At 44.0% G+C, this 19,066-nt stretch overlaps 1 protein-coding gene and 1 long non-coding RNA gene across 5 annotated transcripts in view; one reads left to right on the top strand and one right to left on the bottom strand.

Moving 5' to 3' along the window:
- Positions 1–12,966, bottom strand: part of LOC143773809 (uncharacterized) — a 77,771-nt gene extending 64,805 nt beyond the window's left edge. The window contains exons 1-2 of the long non-coding RNA XR_013215375.1: positions 12,867–12,966; positions 1,933–2,060 (exon numbers count right to left, since the gene is read on the bottom strand). This is a non-coding gene — a long non-coding RNA (uncharacterized LOC143773809). The remainder of the gene's footprint in view (positions 1–1,932; positions 2,061–12,866) is intronic.
- Positions 12,967–13,159: 193 nt separating this feature from the next.
- The window catches only part of TCERG1 (transcription elongation regulator 1), a 101,603-nt gene continuing 95,696 nt past the window's right edge, over positions 13,160–19,066 (top strand). For all 4 annotated transcript variants that reach the window (XM_077265829.1, XM_077265827.1, XM_077265828.1 and 1 more), the window contains exon 1: positions 13,160–13,306. In XM_077265829.1, coding sequence (XP_077121944.1) covers positions 13,257–13,306 — 50 coding nt within the window. In that variant the 5' untranslated portion in view covers positions 13,160–13,256. The remainder of the gene's footprint in view (positions 13,307–19,066) is intronic.

Raw genomic sequence — 19,066 nt, 5'->3', positions numbered from 1 at the left:
TGAGTGAAGCCCATTAGAGTTCCCACACGGAATGGAACATTTCATAGCTCCCTCAAGTAGCATGGTGCCCATTGATGACCCATATAAATTCAAGGAGGCGGAGGGCACCACTAAGTATAAGAAATTGGGGCTCACCATGGACAGTAAAGCACTAAGAGATAACCAAACAAAAGAGAAAAGGTCATGTCCATATAAGTGGGAGCTCCACAACCATATATCAAAAAATTAAAGAAAATCAAAAAAGGTAAGGCTTTTATTGATAAACAACACAGCAAATGACAATGCACACAGACAACACAATTAAAAACATTTAAAAGTGCAAAATGCAACACAGAAAAACACTGCAGTCATCTCCTAGTATAGGGAGGATGACAAACCACATCCCTACCCTCTCCAAAACTAATAAATATAAGATGCAATAACTTGGACTGGAAATGATAAAGCCAAGAGCACTTGATGATAAAGAATATAAACAATCAATTAATGTTAAACTCTGAAAACATCACATGAGAAAAACAGAGGCACATGTGTACAGGGCCCCTTTGTATCACAGTACCACATTACCCACTGAGTGTGCCAAAGCAAAGAAGGTATCAGCAGACATCTAATGGACAAAGATAAGCACAATGGTGGTCCGTGCCTGGGTAAAGGTCCGTACCTAGGTAAAGGTGTGCATACGCCTAAAATGCCAAACCTTGTCACTGTCCAAATATTCCTGGACCCAACTGTATGTGTTCACACAGAAATATTGCTTTGAGTGAAGCCCATTAGAGTTCCCACACGGAATGGAACATTTCATAGCTCCCACAAGTAGCATGGTGCCCATTGATGACCCCACACACATTATAATGCCCCCCACAGTACTATGCACTTATACACATATTATGCTCTCTTCAGACCACTACATCCCAAGACTGAACCAACCAGGCCACATTATATACCCAGGACCAGCCAACTCTTCACTATTCATTAGACCCTCCTGGGCTGATGTCTCACATAGCCTGTCTAGCTTCATCCAACTTTGGCTCCTTATCACATGTCTTAGCCTCAGCATGCCTGTCCAGGCTGACAATGTACTCACTCCATTCATTCCAGAGGCAGTCCACACCGCATTTCACCCTCTTCTATATCACTAAATTGAAGTGAAGAAGTAGAATTGCTCTTGAGCAAACTAAATATTGATAAAGACCCCAGCCCAGCAGTATTCATCCAAGAGTGTTGAGGTAGTTGAGCTTAGTAACGGATTCACTGCTGTATTTCATCTTCTTAGAGTGTGTTGTTAACAGTCAGTTCCTCAGGTTAGAAGAATGGCTGATGTGAAACCAAAAGTAAAGAACCAAAAAAAAGGTGGGCAAGTGCAATTATAATTCCATAAGCTTGATATTTAAGTGCAAAATATTTAAAAGGTATTATAAGACATGACCTTCAAAAGTATGTTACGGAGAACAGATAGCCAGAATTCATTCATTCATGCAGTCATGCATTTAAGCCGCAGTAATACTATTGTTGCATATACAGTGAATGGAAATTTACTAATGATAAGAGAACATAAGGACTTGGGTATTCAGGTTATAAGTAAATCAAGGCTAAGTTTCCATATATCTGTATCCAACTCAGTTTTCTTGTGCCTCAACTGTAACTGATTTCAAAACAGCATTAGGTCTACATCAGACTGTTTCATCAATTTCCACTGCAAAACTGGTGAGCCGAATAAAACATGCAATAGGTAGTGTTCAAGGACCTGGCTCTCCATGAAAGGTCTGGTGCAACTGCTGTTGTGGGTGAATGTGAATGATTCTTTAACTGCGGTATACGTTCTTGTATCACTTTGCCTCTGGCATTTTACGGCCACATTGGAGGGAAGGAAAAGCTGGATGGTTGAATATGTGGATGCTAGATTTAAATAAATGTTACATTATTTAGTAGGTCTACCTGAGTTGACGGCACAAGTTGCTCAGTTGCTGTTGAGCTCACTGATTGGCTGCAGCCCTGCGGACTTGACATCAGTGCTACAAACAATAATAGACACCAGCAACAGTGGCGGACAGTCAGCACTTGACCTGGGAAGGATATATAAAGCAAGTTTTTTTCTGAAAAACAAAGTGAGCCTGGGGACAAGGCTTTTGCGAAACTTGAGAAAAACAGTCACTTATTATAATATGTATAAAATAATTGTCTGTTTACTATGATTCAAGTTTATATCCTCAGATATCAGTTGGATCACATGAGAATCAAATAGTTGTAGAGCATCCAACTTTGGGTTCTGGCAGTGGGAGATCAGTGGCACAATTTTAGCCTTTTTCAGATTGTTTATTTTGTTTATACAGTGGGTACAGAAAGTGTTGAGACCCCTTTACATTTTTCACGCTTTGTTTCATTGCAGCCATTTGGTAAATTCAAAAAAAGTGTTTTTTTTTTCACATTAACCCTTTAATCCCCAAGGATGGTTTGCACGTTAATCACCGGGCCAATTTTTACAATTCTGACCACTTTCCCTTTATGAGGTTATAACTCTGGAAGGCTTCAACGGATCCTGATGATTCTGACAACATTTTCTCGAGACATATTGCACGTCATGAGAGGGATAAAATTTCTTTGATATTACTTGCGTTTATTTGTGAAAAAAACAGAAATTTGGCGAAAATTTACAAAATTTCACAATTTTCCAACTTTGAATTTTTATGCCCTTAAATGACAGAGATATGTCACACAAAATACTTAATAAGTAACATTTCCCACATGTCTACTTTACATCAGCACAATTTTGGAGCCAACATTTGTTTTGTTAGGGAGTTATAAGGGTTAAAAGTTGACCAGCGATTTCTCATTTTTACAACACCATTTTTTTTAGGGACCACATCACATTTGAAGTCACTTTGAGAGGTCTATAAGATAGAAAATAACCAAGTGTGACACCATTCTACAAACTGCACCCCTCAAGGTGCTCAAAACCACATTCAAGAAGTTTATTAACCCCTCAGGTGATTCACAGGAATTTTTGGAATGTTTAAAAAAAAATGAACATTTAACTTTTTTTCACAAAAAATTTACTTCAGCTCCAATTTGTTTTATTTTACCAAGGGTAACAGGAGAAATTGAACCCCAAAAGTTGTTGTACAATTTGTCCTGAGTATGCTGATACCCCATATGTGGGGGTAAAACACTGTTTGGGCGCATGGCAGAGCTCGGAAGGGAAGGAGCGCCGTTTGACTTTTCAATGCAAAATTGACTGGAATTGAGATGGGACGCCATGTTGAGTTTGGAGAGCCCCAGATGTGCCTAAACATTGAAACCCTCCACAAGTGAAACCATTTTGGAAAGTAGACCCCCTAAGGAACTTATCTAGATGTGTGGTGAGCACTTTGACCCACCAAGTACTTCACAGAAGTTTATAATGTAGAGCCATAAAAATAATAAATCATATTTTATCACAAAAATGAAATTTTGGCCCCCAATTTTTTATTTTCCCAAGGGTACCAGAAGAAATTGGACCCCAAAAGTTGTTGTGCAATTTGTCCTGAGTACGCCGATACCTCATATGTGGGGGTAAACAAACTGTTTGTGCGCATGGCAGAGCTCGGAAGGGAAGGAGCGCCATTTGACTTTTCAATGCAAAATTGACTGGAATTGAGATGGGATGCCATGTCGTGTTTGGAGAGCCCCCGATGTGCCTAAAACATTGAAACCCCCCACAAGTGACACCAGTTTGGAAAGTAGACCCCCTAAGGAACTTATCTAGATGTGTTCTGAGAACTGTGAACCCCCAAGTGTTTCACTACAGTTTATAACGCAGAGCCGTGAAAATAAAAAATCTTTTTTTTTCAACAAAAATTATTTTTAGCCCCCAGTTTTGTATTTTCTCAAGGGTAACAGGAGAAATTGGACCGCAAAAGTTGTTGTCCAATTTGTCGTGAGTACGCTGATACTCCATATGTGGGGGGGAACCACCGTTTGGGCGCGTGGCAGAGCTCGGAAGGGAAGGAGCGCCGTTTGGAATGCAGACTTAGATGGATTGGTCTGCAGGCGTCACATTGCATTTGCAGAGCCCCTGATGTACCTAAACAGTAGAAACCCCCCACAAGTGACCCCATATTGAAAACTAGACTCCCCAAGGAACTTATCTAAATGTGTTGTGATAACTTTGAACCCCCAAGTGTTTCACTGCAGTTTATAACACAGAACCGTGAAAAGAAAAAAATCTTTTTTTCCACTAATTATTTTTTAGCCCCCAGTTTTGTATTTTCCCAAGGGTAACAAGAGAAATTGGCCCCAAAAGTTGTTGTCCAATTTATCCTGAGTACGCTGATACCCCATATCTTGGGGTAAACCCCTGTTTGGGCGCACGGGAGAGCTCGGAAGGGAAGGAGCACTGTTTTACTTTGTCAACGCAGAATTAGCTGGAATTGAGATCGGACACCATGTCGCGTTTGGAGAGCCCCTGATGTGCCTAAGCAGTGGAAACCCCCGAATTCTAACTGAAACCCTAACACAAACACACCCTTAACCCTAATCCTAACCATAACCCTAACCACACCCTTAACCCGAACATGCCCCTAGCCCTAATCCCAACCACACCCCTAACCCCAACACACCCCTAAACCCCAACACACCCTTAACCCTATTCCCAACCGTAACCACACCCCTAACTCCAACACACCCCTAACCCTAAACCCAACCATAACCCTAACCCTAATCCCAACCCTAATTCCAACGTAAATGTAATCCAAACCCTAACTTTAGTCCCAACCCTAACCCTAACTTTAGCCCCAACCCTAACCCTAACTTTAGCCCCAACCCTAACTTTAGGCCAACCCTAACCCTAACTTTAGCCCCAACCCTAACTTTAGCCCCAACCCTAACCCTAACTTTAGCCCCAACCCTAACTTTAGCCCCAACCCTAACCCTAGTCCCAACTCTAACTTTAGCCCTAACCCTAACTTTAGCCCCAACACTAACCCTAACTTTAGCCCCAACCTTAACCCTAACTGTAGCCCCAACCCTAACTGTAGCCCTAACCCTAACTTTAGCCCCAACCCTAACTTTAGCCCCAGCCCTAACCCTAACTTTAGCCCCAACCCTAACTTTAGCCCCAACCCTAACCCTAATGGGAAAATGGAAATAAATACATTTTTTAAAATTTTATTATTTTTCCATAACTAAGGGGGTAATGAAGAGGGTTTGATTTACTTTTATAGCGGGTTTTTTAGCGGATTTTTATGATTGGCAGCCGTCACACACTAAAAGACGCTTTTTATTGCAAAAAATAGTTTTTGCGTCTCCACATTGAGAGCTATAATTTTTCCATATTTTGGTCCACAGAGTCATGTGAGGTCTTGTTTTTTGCAGGACGAGTTGACGTTTTTATTGGTACCATTTTCGGGCACGTGACATTTTTTGATCGCTCTTTATTCCGATTTTTTTGAGGCAAAATGACCAAAAACCAGCTATTCATGAATTTCTTTTGGGGGGGGGGGGCATTTATACCGTTCCAAAATTGATCCTGGATGAAAACCTCTGCCAGAGTGCTCTGGACCTCAGTCTTAGCCGAAGGTTCACCTTCCAACAAGACAATGACCCTAAGCACACAGCTAAAATAACAAAGGAGTGGCTTCAGACCAACTTTGTGACCATTCTTAACTGGCCCAGCCAGAGCCCTGACCTAAACAAAATTGAGCATTTCTGGAGAGACCTGAAAATGGCTGTCCACTAACATTCACCATCCAACCTGACGGAACTGTAAAGGATCTGCAAGGAAGAATAGCAGAGGAACCTCAAATCCAGGTGTGAAAAACTTGATTCATCATTCCCAAGAAGACTCATGGCTGTATTAGCTCAAAAGGGTGCTTCTACACAATACTGAGCAAAGGATCTGAATACTTATGACCATGTGATATTTCGGTTTTTCTTTTTTACTAAATGTCTACATTTCTGTTGTTTTTCAGTCAAGACGGGGTGCAGAGTGTACATTAATGAGAAAAAAATGAACTTTTTTGAATTTACCAAATGGCTGCAATGAAACAAAGAGTGAAAAATTTAAAGTGGTCTGAATACTTTCCGTACCCACTGTATAGTGTTATACAGGCAGGTGTCGGAACAGTGGGGACACATGTCCTACTCTGCCCTTATCTATTTTTACATCTGCTGATACATAGTGAGGTGAACTACAAGAGTTTGGGTACACCTTGTTGTGGTGGGATGTCTTTTATGTGTAATCAAAACAATGTTAAAGCATCACTCTAGCGTTTTTTTTCAGCTGTAAATTTACACCCCATACTTCCGGTCATATATTCACCCTCCGTTGTCTTCATCATTTTTCGGCACCGCTCTGGTCCCACAACTACATCTTGTGAGCGCAGCTTATGAGTGGCTGGTAGTTAGAAGCTACAGGTGCATCTCACACAATTAGAATATCATCAAAAAGTTAATTTATTTCAGTTCTACAATAACAAAAAGTGAAGCTCATACATTATATACAGTCATTACAAACAGAGTGATCTATTTCAAGTGTGTATTTTTGTTAAAGTTGATGATTATGGCTTACAGCCAATGAAAACCCAAAAGTCATTATCTCAGTAAACTGGAATACTTTATAACACCAGCTTGAAAAAATGATTTTAACATCCTAAATGTTGGCCTACTGAAATGTAGGTTCAGTAAATGCACTCAATACTTGGTCGGGGCTTCTTTTGCATTAATGCGGCGTAGCATGGAGGCGACCAGTCTGTGGCACTGCTGAGGTGTTATGGAAGCCCAGGTTGCTTTGATAGCAGCATTCAGCTCGTCTGCATTGTTAGTCTGGTGTCTCTCATCTTCCCTTCACAGTACCCCATAGATTCTCTATAGGGTTAAGGTTAGGTGAGTTTGCAGGCCAATCAACCACAGTGAAACTGTTGTTTTTAAACCAGGTATTGGTACTTTTGGCAATGCCGACAGTAATTGATGCAAAAGGAGCCCCGACCAAGTATTGAGTACACCAACATTAACAGAAATAAACACTTGAAATAGATCACTCTGTTTGTAATGACTATATATATGATTTTTACTTTTTGTATTGAAGAACTGAAATAAATTAACTTTTTGATGATATTCTAATTTTGTGAGATGCACCTGTACATCACAAGCTCTCAATGCAAGTGAGTATGAGATAGGGGACAGGGGAATTACATTTAGGTGTCATTCACACACTCAGTATTTGGTCAGTATTTTACCACATACTGATGTACTGTATGTGTAAGCCAAAACCAGGAGTGGGTGATAAATACAGAAGCGGTGACGTGTTTCTATTCTACTTTTCCTCTGATTGTTCATCTCCTGGTTTTGGATTACAAGCACTGAGTTAAAAAAAACTGACCAAATACTGAACGTGTGAACTTGGCCTTCAAGCACCATTCTAGCGGTGCAATAAAAAACCGCTAGAGTGGTGGTTTAATGAAGTAACATGTTATTTACATGTACTATTGCTATTTATTTATTTACTACAGGGTATTTGCTCATTTTGTTTTTATCTTAGGTTTTTCATTATTTAACTAGTAAAAACAAAACTACATTTTTGCAATTAAGAAACTGCCGAGTAGGAAATCAACTTCTGCAGTCCTTCATAAAGAAACATTCAAAAGGAAAGTATTAACCCCTTTCTGACCTTGGATGGGATAGTACGTTCAATGTCAGAACCCCCACTTTGATGCGGGCTCCGGCGGTGAGCCCGCATCAAAGCCGGGACATGTCAGCTGTTTTGAACAGCTGACATGTGCCCGCAATAGCGACGGGTGGAATCGCGATCCACACGCCGCTATTAACTAGTTAAATGACGCTGTCAAACGCTGACAACGGCATTTAACCGGCGCTTCCGGCCATCGGGCTGGAAATGAGCGCATCGCCGACCCTCGTCACATGATCGGGGGTCAGCGATGCGTCGGCATTGTAACCAGAAGTGTCCTTAAGACCTCTATGGTTGCTGATGCTGGCTTGCTAGCAAGTCTGTAATTCAGCTACATAGGAGCGATCTGAGCATCGCCTCTATGTAGCTGAGCCGATCGAGTTGTGCCAGCTTCTAGCCTCCCATGGAGGCTATTGAAGCATGGCAAAAGTAAAAAAAAAAAAAAAAGGTAAAAAAAAATGTGAAAATTAAAAAAATATAAAAGTTTAAATCACCCCCCTTTCGCCCCATTCAAAATAAAACAATAAAAAAAAAAATCAAACCTACACATATTTGGTATCGCCGCGTTCAGAATCGCCCGATCTATCAATAAATTAAAGGATTATTCTGATCACTAAAGGGTGTAGCGAGAAAAAAATTTGAAATGCCAGAATTACTTTTTTTTGGTCGCCGTGACATTGCATTAAAATGCAATAACGGGCGATCAAAAGAACGTATCTGCACCAAAATTGTATAATTACAAATGTCAGCTCGGCACGCAAAAAATAAGCCCTCAACGACCCCAGATCACGCAAAATGGAGATGCTACGGGTATCGGAAAATGGTGCAATTTATTTTTTTAGCAAAGTTTGAATTTTTTTTCCACCACTTAGATAAAAGAGAACCTAGACATGTTTGGTGTCTATGAACTTGTAATGACCTGGAGAATCAAAGTGGCAGGTCAGTTTTCGCATTTAGTGAACCTAGTAAAAAAGCCAAACAAAAAACAAGTGTGGGATTGCACTTTGTTTGCAATTTCACCGCACTTGGAATTTGTTTCCCGGTTACTAGTACACGACATGGTAAAAACAATGATGTCGTTCAAAAGTACAACTCGTCCCGCAAAAAATAAGCCCTCACATGGCCATATTGATGGAAAAATAAAAAAGTTATGGCTCTGGGATGGAGGGGAGCGAAAAACGAACACAGAAAAATGGAAAATCCCAAAGTCATGAAGGGGTTAAAGGGACAGTGTCAGAATCAAAGCGCTGAGAGATGAGAGGAGTACTTAATTTTCATAAGGGGCCACATGACAGACCATGACAGTTGTGGAAGGTCAAACGTAATTCTGCTCATTATTTTCTATTATTTTGTATCACTTACTGTAATATTGTGCAGAATTAAGCATGCTAACTCACTGTACTGGAAATACGTTTTGCGATACGGTTAATTGTAACCTGTATTCATACCTGTAGTAGCTAGACAAAAACATAGAATTTATAGCTATTTATGAAAAAGAGTAAATCATACAGTTCCTATTATTCAGCTCTTCTATTATGATCAACAGCTCCCCCACACAGTATGATTCCCCAACACACACTGTAGGATGGACCCTACAACACACAGGATGGACACCACAGTCCCCCTATACACAGGATGATGGACCTGAGCGCCCCCCCCCTTTACACAGGATGAACCCCACAGACACACACGGCCAAGGGTTCAGTGCAGCATTGATTTTCAGCTGCGCTCCCACAATATCATCGCCGAGTCATGTCTGCAGTACGTGTGGCGGCCACAGACGGAAGACAGTGGTGAGGAGGCCCCCTGACACTATATGACCGCTGATGCAGTGTCCATGCCGAGGTGGACAGCCGCTGATTAACTCACGAGCGGTCAGAGGCTCTGTATCTTTGCATATATACTTCAGCTGTGCTCAGTGTCGTTGTTGGAGCTCATGATTTGCTTCTGCCTGCAGCCACCGCTAGGTATTGTACTACAGGATGGAGCCAGCAATGACGTTATATGAGCGTGGCCACAAGATACGACAATGCTTAGTGTCATGGGCGGACATACCGCCGGTTCAACAGGTGCAACTGCTCCGGGGCCCGGAGGCTCCAGGGGGCCCCTGCAGGTGTGGCCGGCGTTGGGGGCACGCAGCTGCCTAGGGCCCCCGGGGGCACTAAACTAGAGGCACATCACGCAGCCGCTATGGGGCCCCTGTGAGGCAGGAGAGCCCGCATGCTGCCAGTGCCGACTCCCCCGCCGCATTGAACTATACCGGCAGCTGCCGGTACAGTTCAATGCAATGATAGAGGAGAGAGTGTCAGCTGACGCTTTCTCCCATCATTCCTCGCTCTGCCTCTGACACTGCAGGTGCGCGATGACGTCATTGCGCACTCACAGTGTGCCAAGCAGTGCAGCGGCAGCCGCCGAGACAGGAGTGGCGTGGGCACGAGGAGAGGAGTGTTTTCTTTTTACTATAACAGTGAGTACTGGACTTTGAGGCCATTTTCTGGGGGGGAGATGCAGGATGTGTTATATTCTACATGGCTGTGCTATATGCTATGTGGGCTGTGTTATAACTACGTGGCTGTGCTATATACTACATGGCTGTGCTATATACTACGTGGCTGTGCTATGTACTACATGGGCTGTTATATACTATGCGGGTTGTGCTATATACTACGTGGCTGTGTTATATGCTACGTGGGCTGTGCTATATACTACGTGGCTGTTATATACTACGTGGCTGTGCTGTATACTACGTGGTTGTGTCATATACTATGTGGGCTATGTTATATGCAACGTGGCTGTGTTATATGCTACGTGGCTGTTATATACTGCGTGGCTGTTATATGCTACATGGGCTGTTATATGCTACGTGGCTGTGTTATATACTAGGTGGGCTGTGTTATATACTATTGGGGGTATATTATATTCTATGGGGCAGGCTGTGTTATATACTATGGGTGGTACATTATAAGTTATATTCTATGGGGTAGGCTGTGTTATATACTATGGGGATACATTATATTCTATGGGGGAGGCTGTGTTATATACTATGGGGGGCTGCATTATATTCTATGGGGGACTACATTATATATTTTGTGGGGTGGGCTGTATTATATTTTATGAGGGTACATTATATTCTATGGGGGGCTGTATTAGATTTTATGAGGGAGGACTGCATCATACTCTTTGATGGGGCTACATTATATTTTATGGGGAGGTGGGCTGTATTATATTCTATTTGGGGCTACATTATATTCTATGGGGGCTGTATTATATTTATATTCTATGAGGGGTGATTGCATCATACTGTAAGAGGGGGCTACATTATACTATATGAGGGGGGCTGCATTATATTTTATGGGGGTTACATTATACTCTGTGGGGTGGTTGCATTATGCTCTATGGGGTGGCTGCATTATACTATATGTGGGCTGCATTATACTGTATCAAGGACTATGGGGAATACATTATACTATATGAAGAACTATGTGGTGCATTATCCTATGGAAAGTGAATTGTACTACATTGATGACTGGTGGTGCATTATACTATATGGAGCACTATGAGAAGTGTATTATACTATGTGGAGGGCTGAGCAGTGTATTTTAATATATGGATGACTATGAGGAGTGTATTATACTATGTGGAGGACTATGGAAAGTGTATAATACTATATGGAGGACTGAGGAGTGTATTATACTATATGGAGGACTATGGTGCATATTATATTATATGGAGGACTATGGGGTGTGCATTTTACAATATGGAGGAATGTGGTGCACATTATAATATATAGAGGACTATGGGGTGTATTATACCAAACAAGCAAAATGCTGCATATTCATCGAGTGATTGTTTATGCCGGAACCGAAATCATTGTTCTCAGCAGCACATCGCCTGTGTAAACTGTAGATTTGCTACTGATAACATGATACTGTATGGTGATCTGTTAGTGATCTATTAGTGATCGTTCTGTCCCCATCATTCTTTCTCGTTTGGTGTAAAGAGGCCGGGAAACAAGCGTTGAACGACTTCAATATTGTCAATCATGCTTTTTTAACGGCCTGAACTCAGCGCATGTAAATACAACAGAAATGATTCTGTGTGATGTGCAATACGTTAGCATTTAGGGCCCAATTTTAAACTTTGCCTAGGGCCCCACTTTGCCTAAAACCAGCCCTGCTGGCAGGGCTGCTAATATTGACGGCAATCTGGCCAGTTTATCCAACCCCGAGGCTTCGGGAGTCCCCTGGCCAGATTGCCCTCATGTGCTTCGGGCAGGGAGCAATCCCTGCAGCTCCGCTGCCTGCAGGAGAAAATGGCAGCGGAGCTGCAGGGAATGGATCTGTCCTGCTTCTTGCCCACGCTTCCCGTCTCACACAGCAGTGGCTGAATGGCATCATTATTTAGCGCCGCGGCTGTGCGAGACAGGAAGCTGCCGGCGATGGTGGGGCTTCAGGATGCCATGTACAGAGGTGTGTGTGTGTATGCAGAGAGGTGAATGGTGCTGTGTGTGTGTAGGTGGAGGAGAGGGCAATGATGGGGAAGAAGGCAATGATTGGGTTGACAGAGAGAGCAATGATGAGGGTGATGGGGCGGAAGGTAATGATAGGGGTGGTGGGGGAGGAGGAAATGATGGAGGTGGTGAATGGGCAATAATGGGGTGGTGGGGAGAAACAATAATGGAGGTGGTGAAGAGGGCAATCATGGGGGTGGGGAGAGGGCAATCATGGGATGGGGTGTGGGGGATTGGGATGATAGGAAAGGGGATTTATAATGGATTTAGGGATGGGGAGGTGGAGGAAGACGTTATTATCGATCACTATGTCTAGCACAGTCCCTTAGTATATAGTGTACGCACTTATGTATAGCACAGTCCCTTAGTATGTATATATATATATATATATATATAATATATATATATATATATATATAGCTTTGTCGCCTTAAAGGGATGGGGGCCCAGACACATTTCCTGCACAGGGGCCCCAAGCTGTCTGTCCGCCCCTGCTTAGTATGTAATTTAATGGGGTGTGACGGTGAACAGAGCCAAGGGCACTGAAGAGCATTAAATTGCTTATGAAATAAATCATGTTTTTATACCAACTAAACCGCTAAAATCGATACTACAGGGGCTGAGACCCTACATACCCGCAGAAATGGTTTAGGGATGACACACTTCCTTACAATGACATCTATAAGTTTATACCCACACCTTTCCTCACACACCATCGCCCTTCCTCACACATCACTTTTCCACAGACATTGCCTTTCCTGGCACATCAGTTTTCCTCAGACATCACCTTCCCCATTCCTCACACATCACCTTTCAAATGACAACCGTGCAAAAAAAACCCCGCCTACAAAACCAACATGTTTTCTGCGCATGCTCCACACCGCCGCCATTAGATGGCGCTAGAACTTGTGCTTGCCTCTGTTCCACACCGCAGATCCTTTCCTTCCGCTCCCGGAAATTGTTTGTGTTTCTAACCCGGAACCTTAAATGATTGACGTGTCTGCCAGCCAATGGCAATAGGCGTATGTCAGTCAGGTGGTTTGTCTGTATGTGGGTGGAGCAGCTGTGAGCTTGTCGGTTGTTCCTGTAATGGCGGAACGCGGGGACTCCGATGTCGAGCGCTATAATAACGACATTAGGTAAATGGCCGGCCTGTGAGAGACATTTGTCTGCTGTCTGTGGGGAGTCACTCGTGTGTGGCCCGTAGTGGGGGGCGAGGACTATAGCCGTCCTGTAGCTCGTTGTGCACATGTGTCTGTGGTCCAGGCTGTGTGTCTGTACATTGCAATCGCACACAGTGTGCCATAGACGTGTGTATGTGTGTGTATATACCTATGTGTACGCACCCACTTTATCTCACTCCACAACATTGCAGTTGAAAAAACATGTAGGAAAAGTTGTGGGATTCTGCAAATCACAGGATGAGCAGACATTAGTGATCTAAAAAATGGGAACACTTTCATAACCTCTAGATTTATTATATTTCAAGTATGAGCGTTACGTGCAGAAATAGAAAGGCACTCCTTGGCTGCTATCTGTGAGGTTATTAATGGTTGTCTGAGGGATATTCTGCCTTTCTGAATGCATTTGGGCATGCAAATCATCAAGATCCGCTGCTGGCAGCTCTGTTTGCAAGCTCCAACCAATGACGCTCCAGAAGTGTTCACTAGGAGACAAGTCTGGAGATGCTGCAGGCCGTGGTAGCACGTTAAAGGGGTTGTCCACTACTAGGACTAACCCTTCTCATTCCCCACGCTTGGCCCCAATAAAATAAAAAAATAAAAACTTCTCGCCACCTGTGCCGGCGCCGTTCCTGTGGTGTCTGCCGCAGGCTCATGATCCTGGTGCTCCCGTGCAGTTGTATGACACATGGTGGCCGGCGCCTAATCAGCGCTGGCGGCGCTCTCTCCACCTTCTGACAAATTGAGCATGAAGAGAAAGTCCGGTCTTCCTCTTCATGTTCATTTCGACAGAAGGCGGGGACAGTGTCGCCAGGCTGACTGAGCACCGGGCACCTCGTGTCATACAACTGGGGACCGCGAGTGCCTACACTGCAGTCGGCACGGGTGGGGAGTATAGCTTTTTTATTTTGTCGGGGGCCAAGCGTGGGGAATGAGAAGGGGTTTTCCTAGTAGTGGACAGTCCCTTTAAGGCAACACAGACTAGTCATAGTAGCATGAGTAAAATGCGGCCTGGTGTTGGGAAAAAATGGCCGAGACATTGGTTCTATGACCAAATTAATGTAACGCTTAGCTGTTAGAGTACCGGGAATGAAGACTAAAGGGGTCCAGCTCTACCCCTCTAGGGATTACGATATGGGATGGTTTAATATACTACCGTACATTACACCATCCCATATCATAATCCCGGTAGTAGGACCGGTGTGATGTTACCTACCTTTGGAAGGCCTCTTCATGCCATTGTCTCCACACTAATCTCTGGCTATGATTGTATCCAAGATAAAAGTGGGACTGTTTGCTGGAACAGGCTGACCTCCATTCAAGCCTCCGTTGCCCTTTTGCTCTGCACCATTATAGCCTTTTGAGAGCAATGGAGTGAGGTCAAAGGAACTGCAGCTGAACTTTTGGCTTGTAGCCCAATGTTGGGGAAATGCCTTCCAAGTTGGTGTAGACCATGTTTGATACCTTCGGCTTGGTATGTGATGTCTTTCGTAGTGCAGAATGGGTAATTCGTGGACAAAGTGGTAAGACTATTTCTCAAAAAAAAAAGTCCCAAGAGCCATGTTGCTCTTTACACTGTGAGCCGCCTGTGTGGCCCAAACCTGATGCCATGGTTGGCAGCACGACTAGACTTGTATCCCATTGAGCATAGCGGCGATGTTATTTGTAGGCAATTGCAAAGGGAGCTGCTAACAGGGGATCTTGATGATATGTGTCCCCTAGAGCATTAAGGGTTGCAGAACATTCCGATTTCATGCCAAGCTGTGTAAGTGCGTTTATTTATGCACATGGGTATGTAAACTGAATGACAATATTGTAAGCAGGGTTTTTTCCGGGTGGAAAGGGAGATTTGCTCACTGGGCTGGGTTGTGTAAGCACAACCACTTAATGCACCTATAGCACAGGCTGCTGCAGACCCAAAGGATGAAGAACAATTAAGGGTGGAACCATTTGGGTTAATTCCTGTGCTGCCTGGACAGGGAGAATGTTGACAGAGGGAGTCAAAGACCCGAAGGTTATATGCGGTTTATTTGTCAACACGTTTTGAAGTCGAACACTTCTTAACGAAGATATCTGGACTTTGGGGAAAAAAATGTGCCTAAGCACTAACAGGCAGGTAGTTACGAACTGCCTGCGTGCAGTGCCCGACGACGTTCTCCATCGACTCCTGTCAGCAATTCAGCTGCTCTCAGTCATCAGAGAAGCAATTCATCTTCCAAGCTGCTCTGCTAACAGGGCAGTACTGCTGGCGCCATGTTTGACAGCCGGCTCGCCCAGTTAGGCCGGTTTCACACATCCTTTTTTTCCCAGTAACGGAAAAAAACGGTATCGGAGATGTCTGTCTGTGTGTGTAATACTTGCGGCACATATGTGGCAACCGAGTGCAGCATCAGCACCACACGCATCGGTGCCTGAGGAGCATCGGTACAGTTAGTGTTGTTACCCGGCACCGGATGCTGAAGATGGCTCTCATCATTCTCCCCTTCTCTTCCGGCGAACAGGAGAGAGTGATGAGTTATATTCAACTGATAACAGAGACAGCAGGCGGCGGCTGATGGAAGTATTCATCACCCTCCACCTGCGCTATAAATAAAAAAAATAAAAAAAACGGCGTTGGTTCCGCTGTATTTTCTATAACCAGCAAGGGAAAACTCACATCTGGGGTCTGCAACCCTCAACCATCAGTGTTAGCAAGGCTGGTTATCAACAATAGAGGAGTCCTCACTAGTGTTGAGCATTCCGATACCTCAAGTATCGGGTATCGGCCGATACTTGCGGTATCGGAATTCCGATACCGAGTTCCGATGCTTTTGTGGTATCTGGAATCGGTATCGGAACCATATTCATGTGTAAACTAAAGAATTAAAATAAAAAATATGGATATACTCACCTCTCCGGCGGCCCCTGGACCTTACCGCTGTAACCGGGAGCCTCCGTTCCTAAGAATGAGCCCGTGAAGGACCTTCGATGACGTCGCGGCTCCTGATTGGTCACGTGAGCGGTCACATGACCAATCAGAAGCCGCGACGTCATCGAAGGCCCTTCACGCGCTCATTCTTAGGAACGGAGGCTCCCGGTTACAGCGGTAAGATCCAGGGGCCACCGGAGAGGTGAGTATATCCATATTTTTTATTTTAATTCTTTATTTTACACATGAATATGGAGCCCAGGGCCTGAAGGAGAGTTTCCTCTCCTCCAGACCCTGGGAACCATTCCGATACTTTGCGTCCCATTGAAATGCATTGGTATCGGGTATCGGCGATATCCGATATTTTTCGGGTATCGGCCGATACTATCCGATACCGATACTTTCAAGTATCGGACGGTATCACTCAACACTAGTCCTCACTGTTTTTTTTTTTGTTTTTTTTTAATTAAATAAATCATTTTTTAAAATTGCTTTCGGTCCCCCTCATTTATGACAACCAGCTTTGTTGAACCTGACAGCTGGGGGCTGGTATTCTCACGCTGGTAAGGGGCCATGAATATTGACTCCCCCAGCCTAAAAATGGCAGCCCACAGCCGCCCAGAAAAGACACAACTATTAGATGCTCCAATTCTTGCGCTTTTCCCGGCTCTTCCCATTTTCCCTGTAGCGGTGGCAAGTGGGTTTCATATTTGTGGGATTGATGTCACCTTTGTATTGTCAGGTGACATCAAGCCCATTGATTACTAATGGAGAGATGTCTATATGACACCTATCCATTACTAAGCCTATAGTTATATGCTTATTAAATGCACAGACAGAATAAAGTCCTGTATTTGAAATAAAACTCACTTTTCCATTTTTATTTAAAAATAACAAACAGGTGAGTATAATGCCCATTCCATTGAATCCTTCGTCTCCTCTAATAAAACCAAAAATAAAAAAGCAACAAAATCCCATGCCGAAATCCATGTCTGGAGGATAAATAGTTTCCAAACTGGACAGTGCCAAGATGCGACCGTCCAGTCTGAGAAACACTGGTGAATGAGCTGCTGTGGGCGCAGCATCAGTGACCAGTAGTGACATCATCGAGGTTGCCACCGGTCAGTGAGGCTGCGTTCCCAGCCGGGCTGAATTTTGTTGACCTCAGCACTGCGGGAAAAAGTCACTGAATTCATCGCAGTTCAGCTCAGTGAGATCACCGCAGATCACGGTGGTTCGCAGCCTGGACTGTTGCATCTTGGCACCGTCCAGGCTGAAAACTATTTATCCCCCTGACATGGATTACGGCGTGGGGCAGAACGACGGACAAGTGAGGAATGTTGTTGTTTTTTATTTTTGTTTCATTACAGGAGACAAGGGATTCAATACTATAGGTATTCGAGCACGCTGAAAACACTATCCAAGCACCCTCACTCATCACAAGGTATAATCAGAAGCTGACTAGAAGCCCCCTTGGCAGTGAGCACAATGACATTCCCCATTATTAATTTGATATTCTTTCTGTATATACACAGGGCTTCAAGTTACCTTATATACTCGAGTATAAGCCGAGAATTTCAGCCCATTTTTTTAGTTTGAAATTACCCTTCTCGGCTTATACTCAAGTCATTCCCAGGGGTTAGCACGGGAGGGGGAGTGGCAGCTGTCTAATAATACTCAACTGCTCCTGGCGCGGTCCCTGCACGTCCCTGGTTCTCCGGGCGCTGACAGCTTCTTCCTGTATTGAGCGGTCACATGGTACCGCTCATTACAATAATGAATATGGACCCCACTCCACTCCCATAGGGGTGGAGCCGCATATTCATTACTGTAATGAATGGTACCATGTGACCGCTCAATACAGGAAGAAGCTGTCAGCGCCCGGAGAACCAGGGACGTGCAGGGACCGCACCAGGAGCAGGTGAGTATGACTGGAGCAGTGCGCGATATTCACCTGTCCCTCGTTCCACTGTCGGCGCCGCTCCGTCTTCCGCGTCCTCTGCAGTGACGCGCAGGTCAGATGACGCGATTAGTGTGCGCGCCGTCCTCTGCCTGGGCGTCAGTGCCGAGGACGCGGAAGACACAGCAGCGCCCAGCTGTGGAACGCGGACAGGTGACTATAGCAAGTGCTGGGGGCCTGAGCGACGAGAGGTGAGTATGTAATTTTTTTCTTTTTAATCGCAGCAACAGCGTATTGGGCATAATAGTCTATGGAGCATCTTATGGGGCCATAATCAGCATTTGTGCAGCATTATACGGGGCAAATATTTCTATGGAGCATCTTATGGGGCCATGTGCAGCATTATATGGGGGCAAATATCTCTATGGAGCATCTTATGGGGCCATAATCAGCATTTGTGCAGCATTATATGGGGCAAATGTGTCTATGGAGCATCTTATGGGGCCATAATCAGCATTTGTGCAGCATTATATGGGGCATATTTTAATATGGAGCATCTTATGGGGCCCATCATAAATTTTATGGAGCATTATATGGGGCGTATTTTGTATGGAGCATCTTATGGGGCCCATCATGAACTGTATGGAGCATTATATGGGGCTCCTAATTCAATATGGATATTCAAAAAACACATAACCTACTGATGTCTCAATTAATTTTACTTTTATTGGTATCAATTTTTATTTTTAACATTTACCTGTAGCTGCTGCATTTTCCACCCTAGGCTTATACTCGAGTCATTAAGTTTTCCCAGTTTTTCTCCTACGCCTCATTGGGGGACACAGGACCATGGGTGTTATGCTGCTGCCACTAGGAGGACACTAAGTAAACACAGAAAGAATATCCTTTT

The sequence above is a fragment of the Ranitomeya variabilis genome, chromosome 5 (assembly GCF_051348905.1).
Source record: "Ranitomeya variabilis isolate aRanVar5 chromosome 5, aRanVar5.hap1, whole genome shotgun sequence".
Lineage (NCBI taxonomy): Eukaryota > Metazoa > Chordata > Amphibia > Anura > Dendrobatidae > Ranitomeya > Ranitomeya variabilis.
Note: the sequence above shows the minus strand (reverse complement) of the source record. Positions and strands in the feature narration are given on the sequence as shown.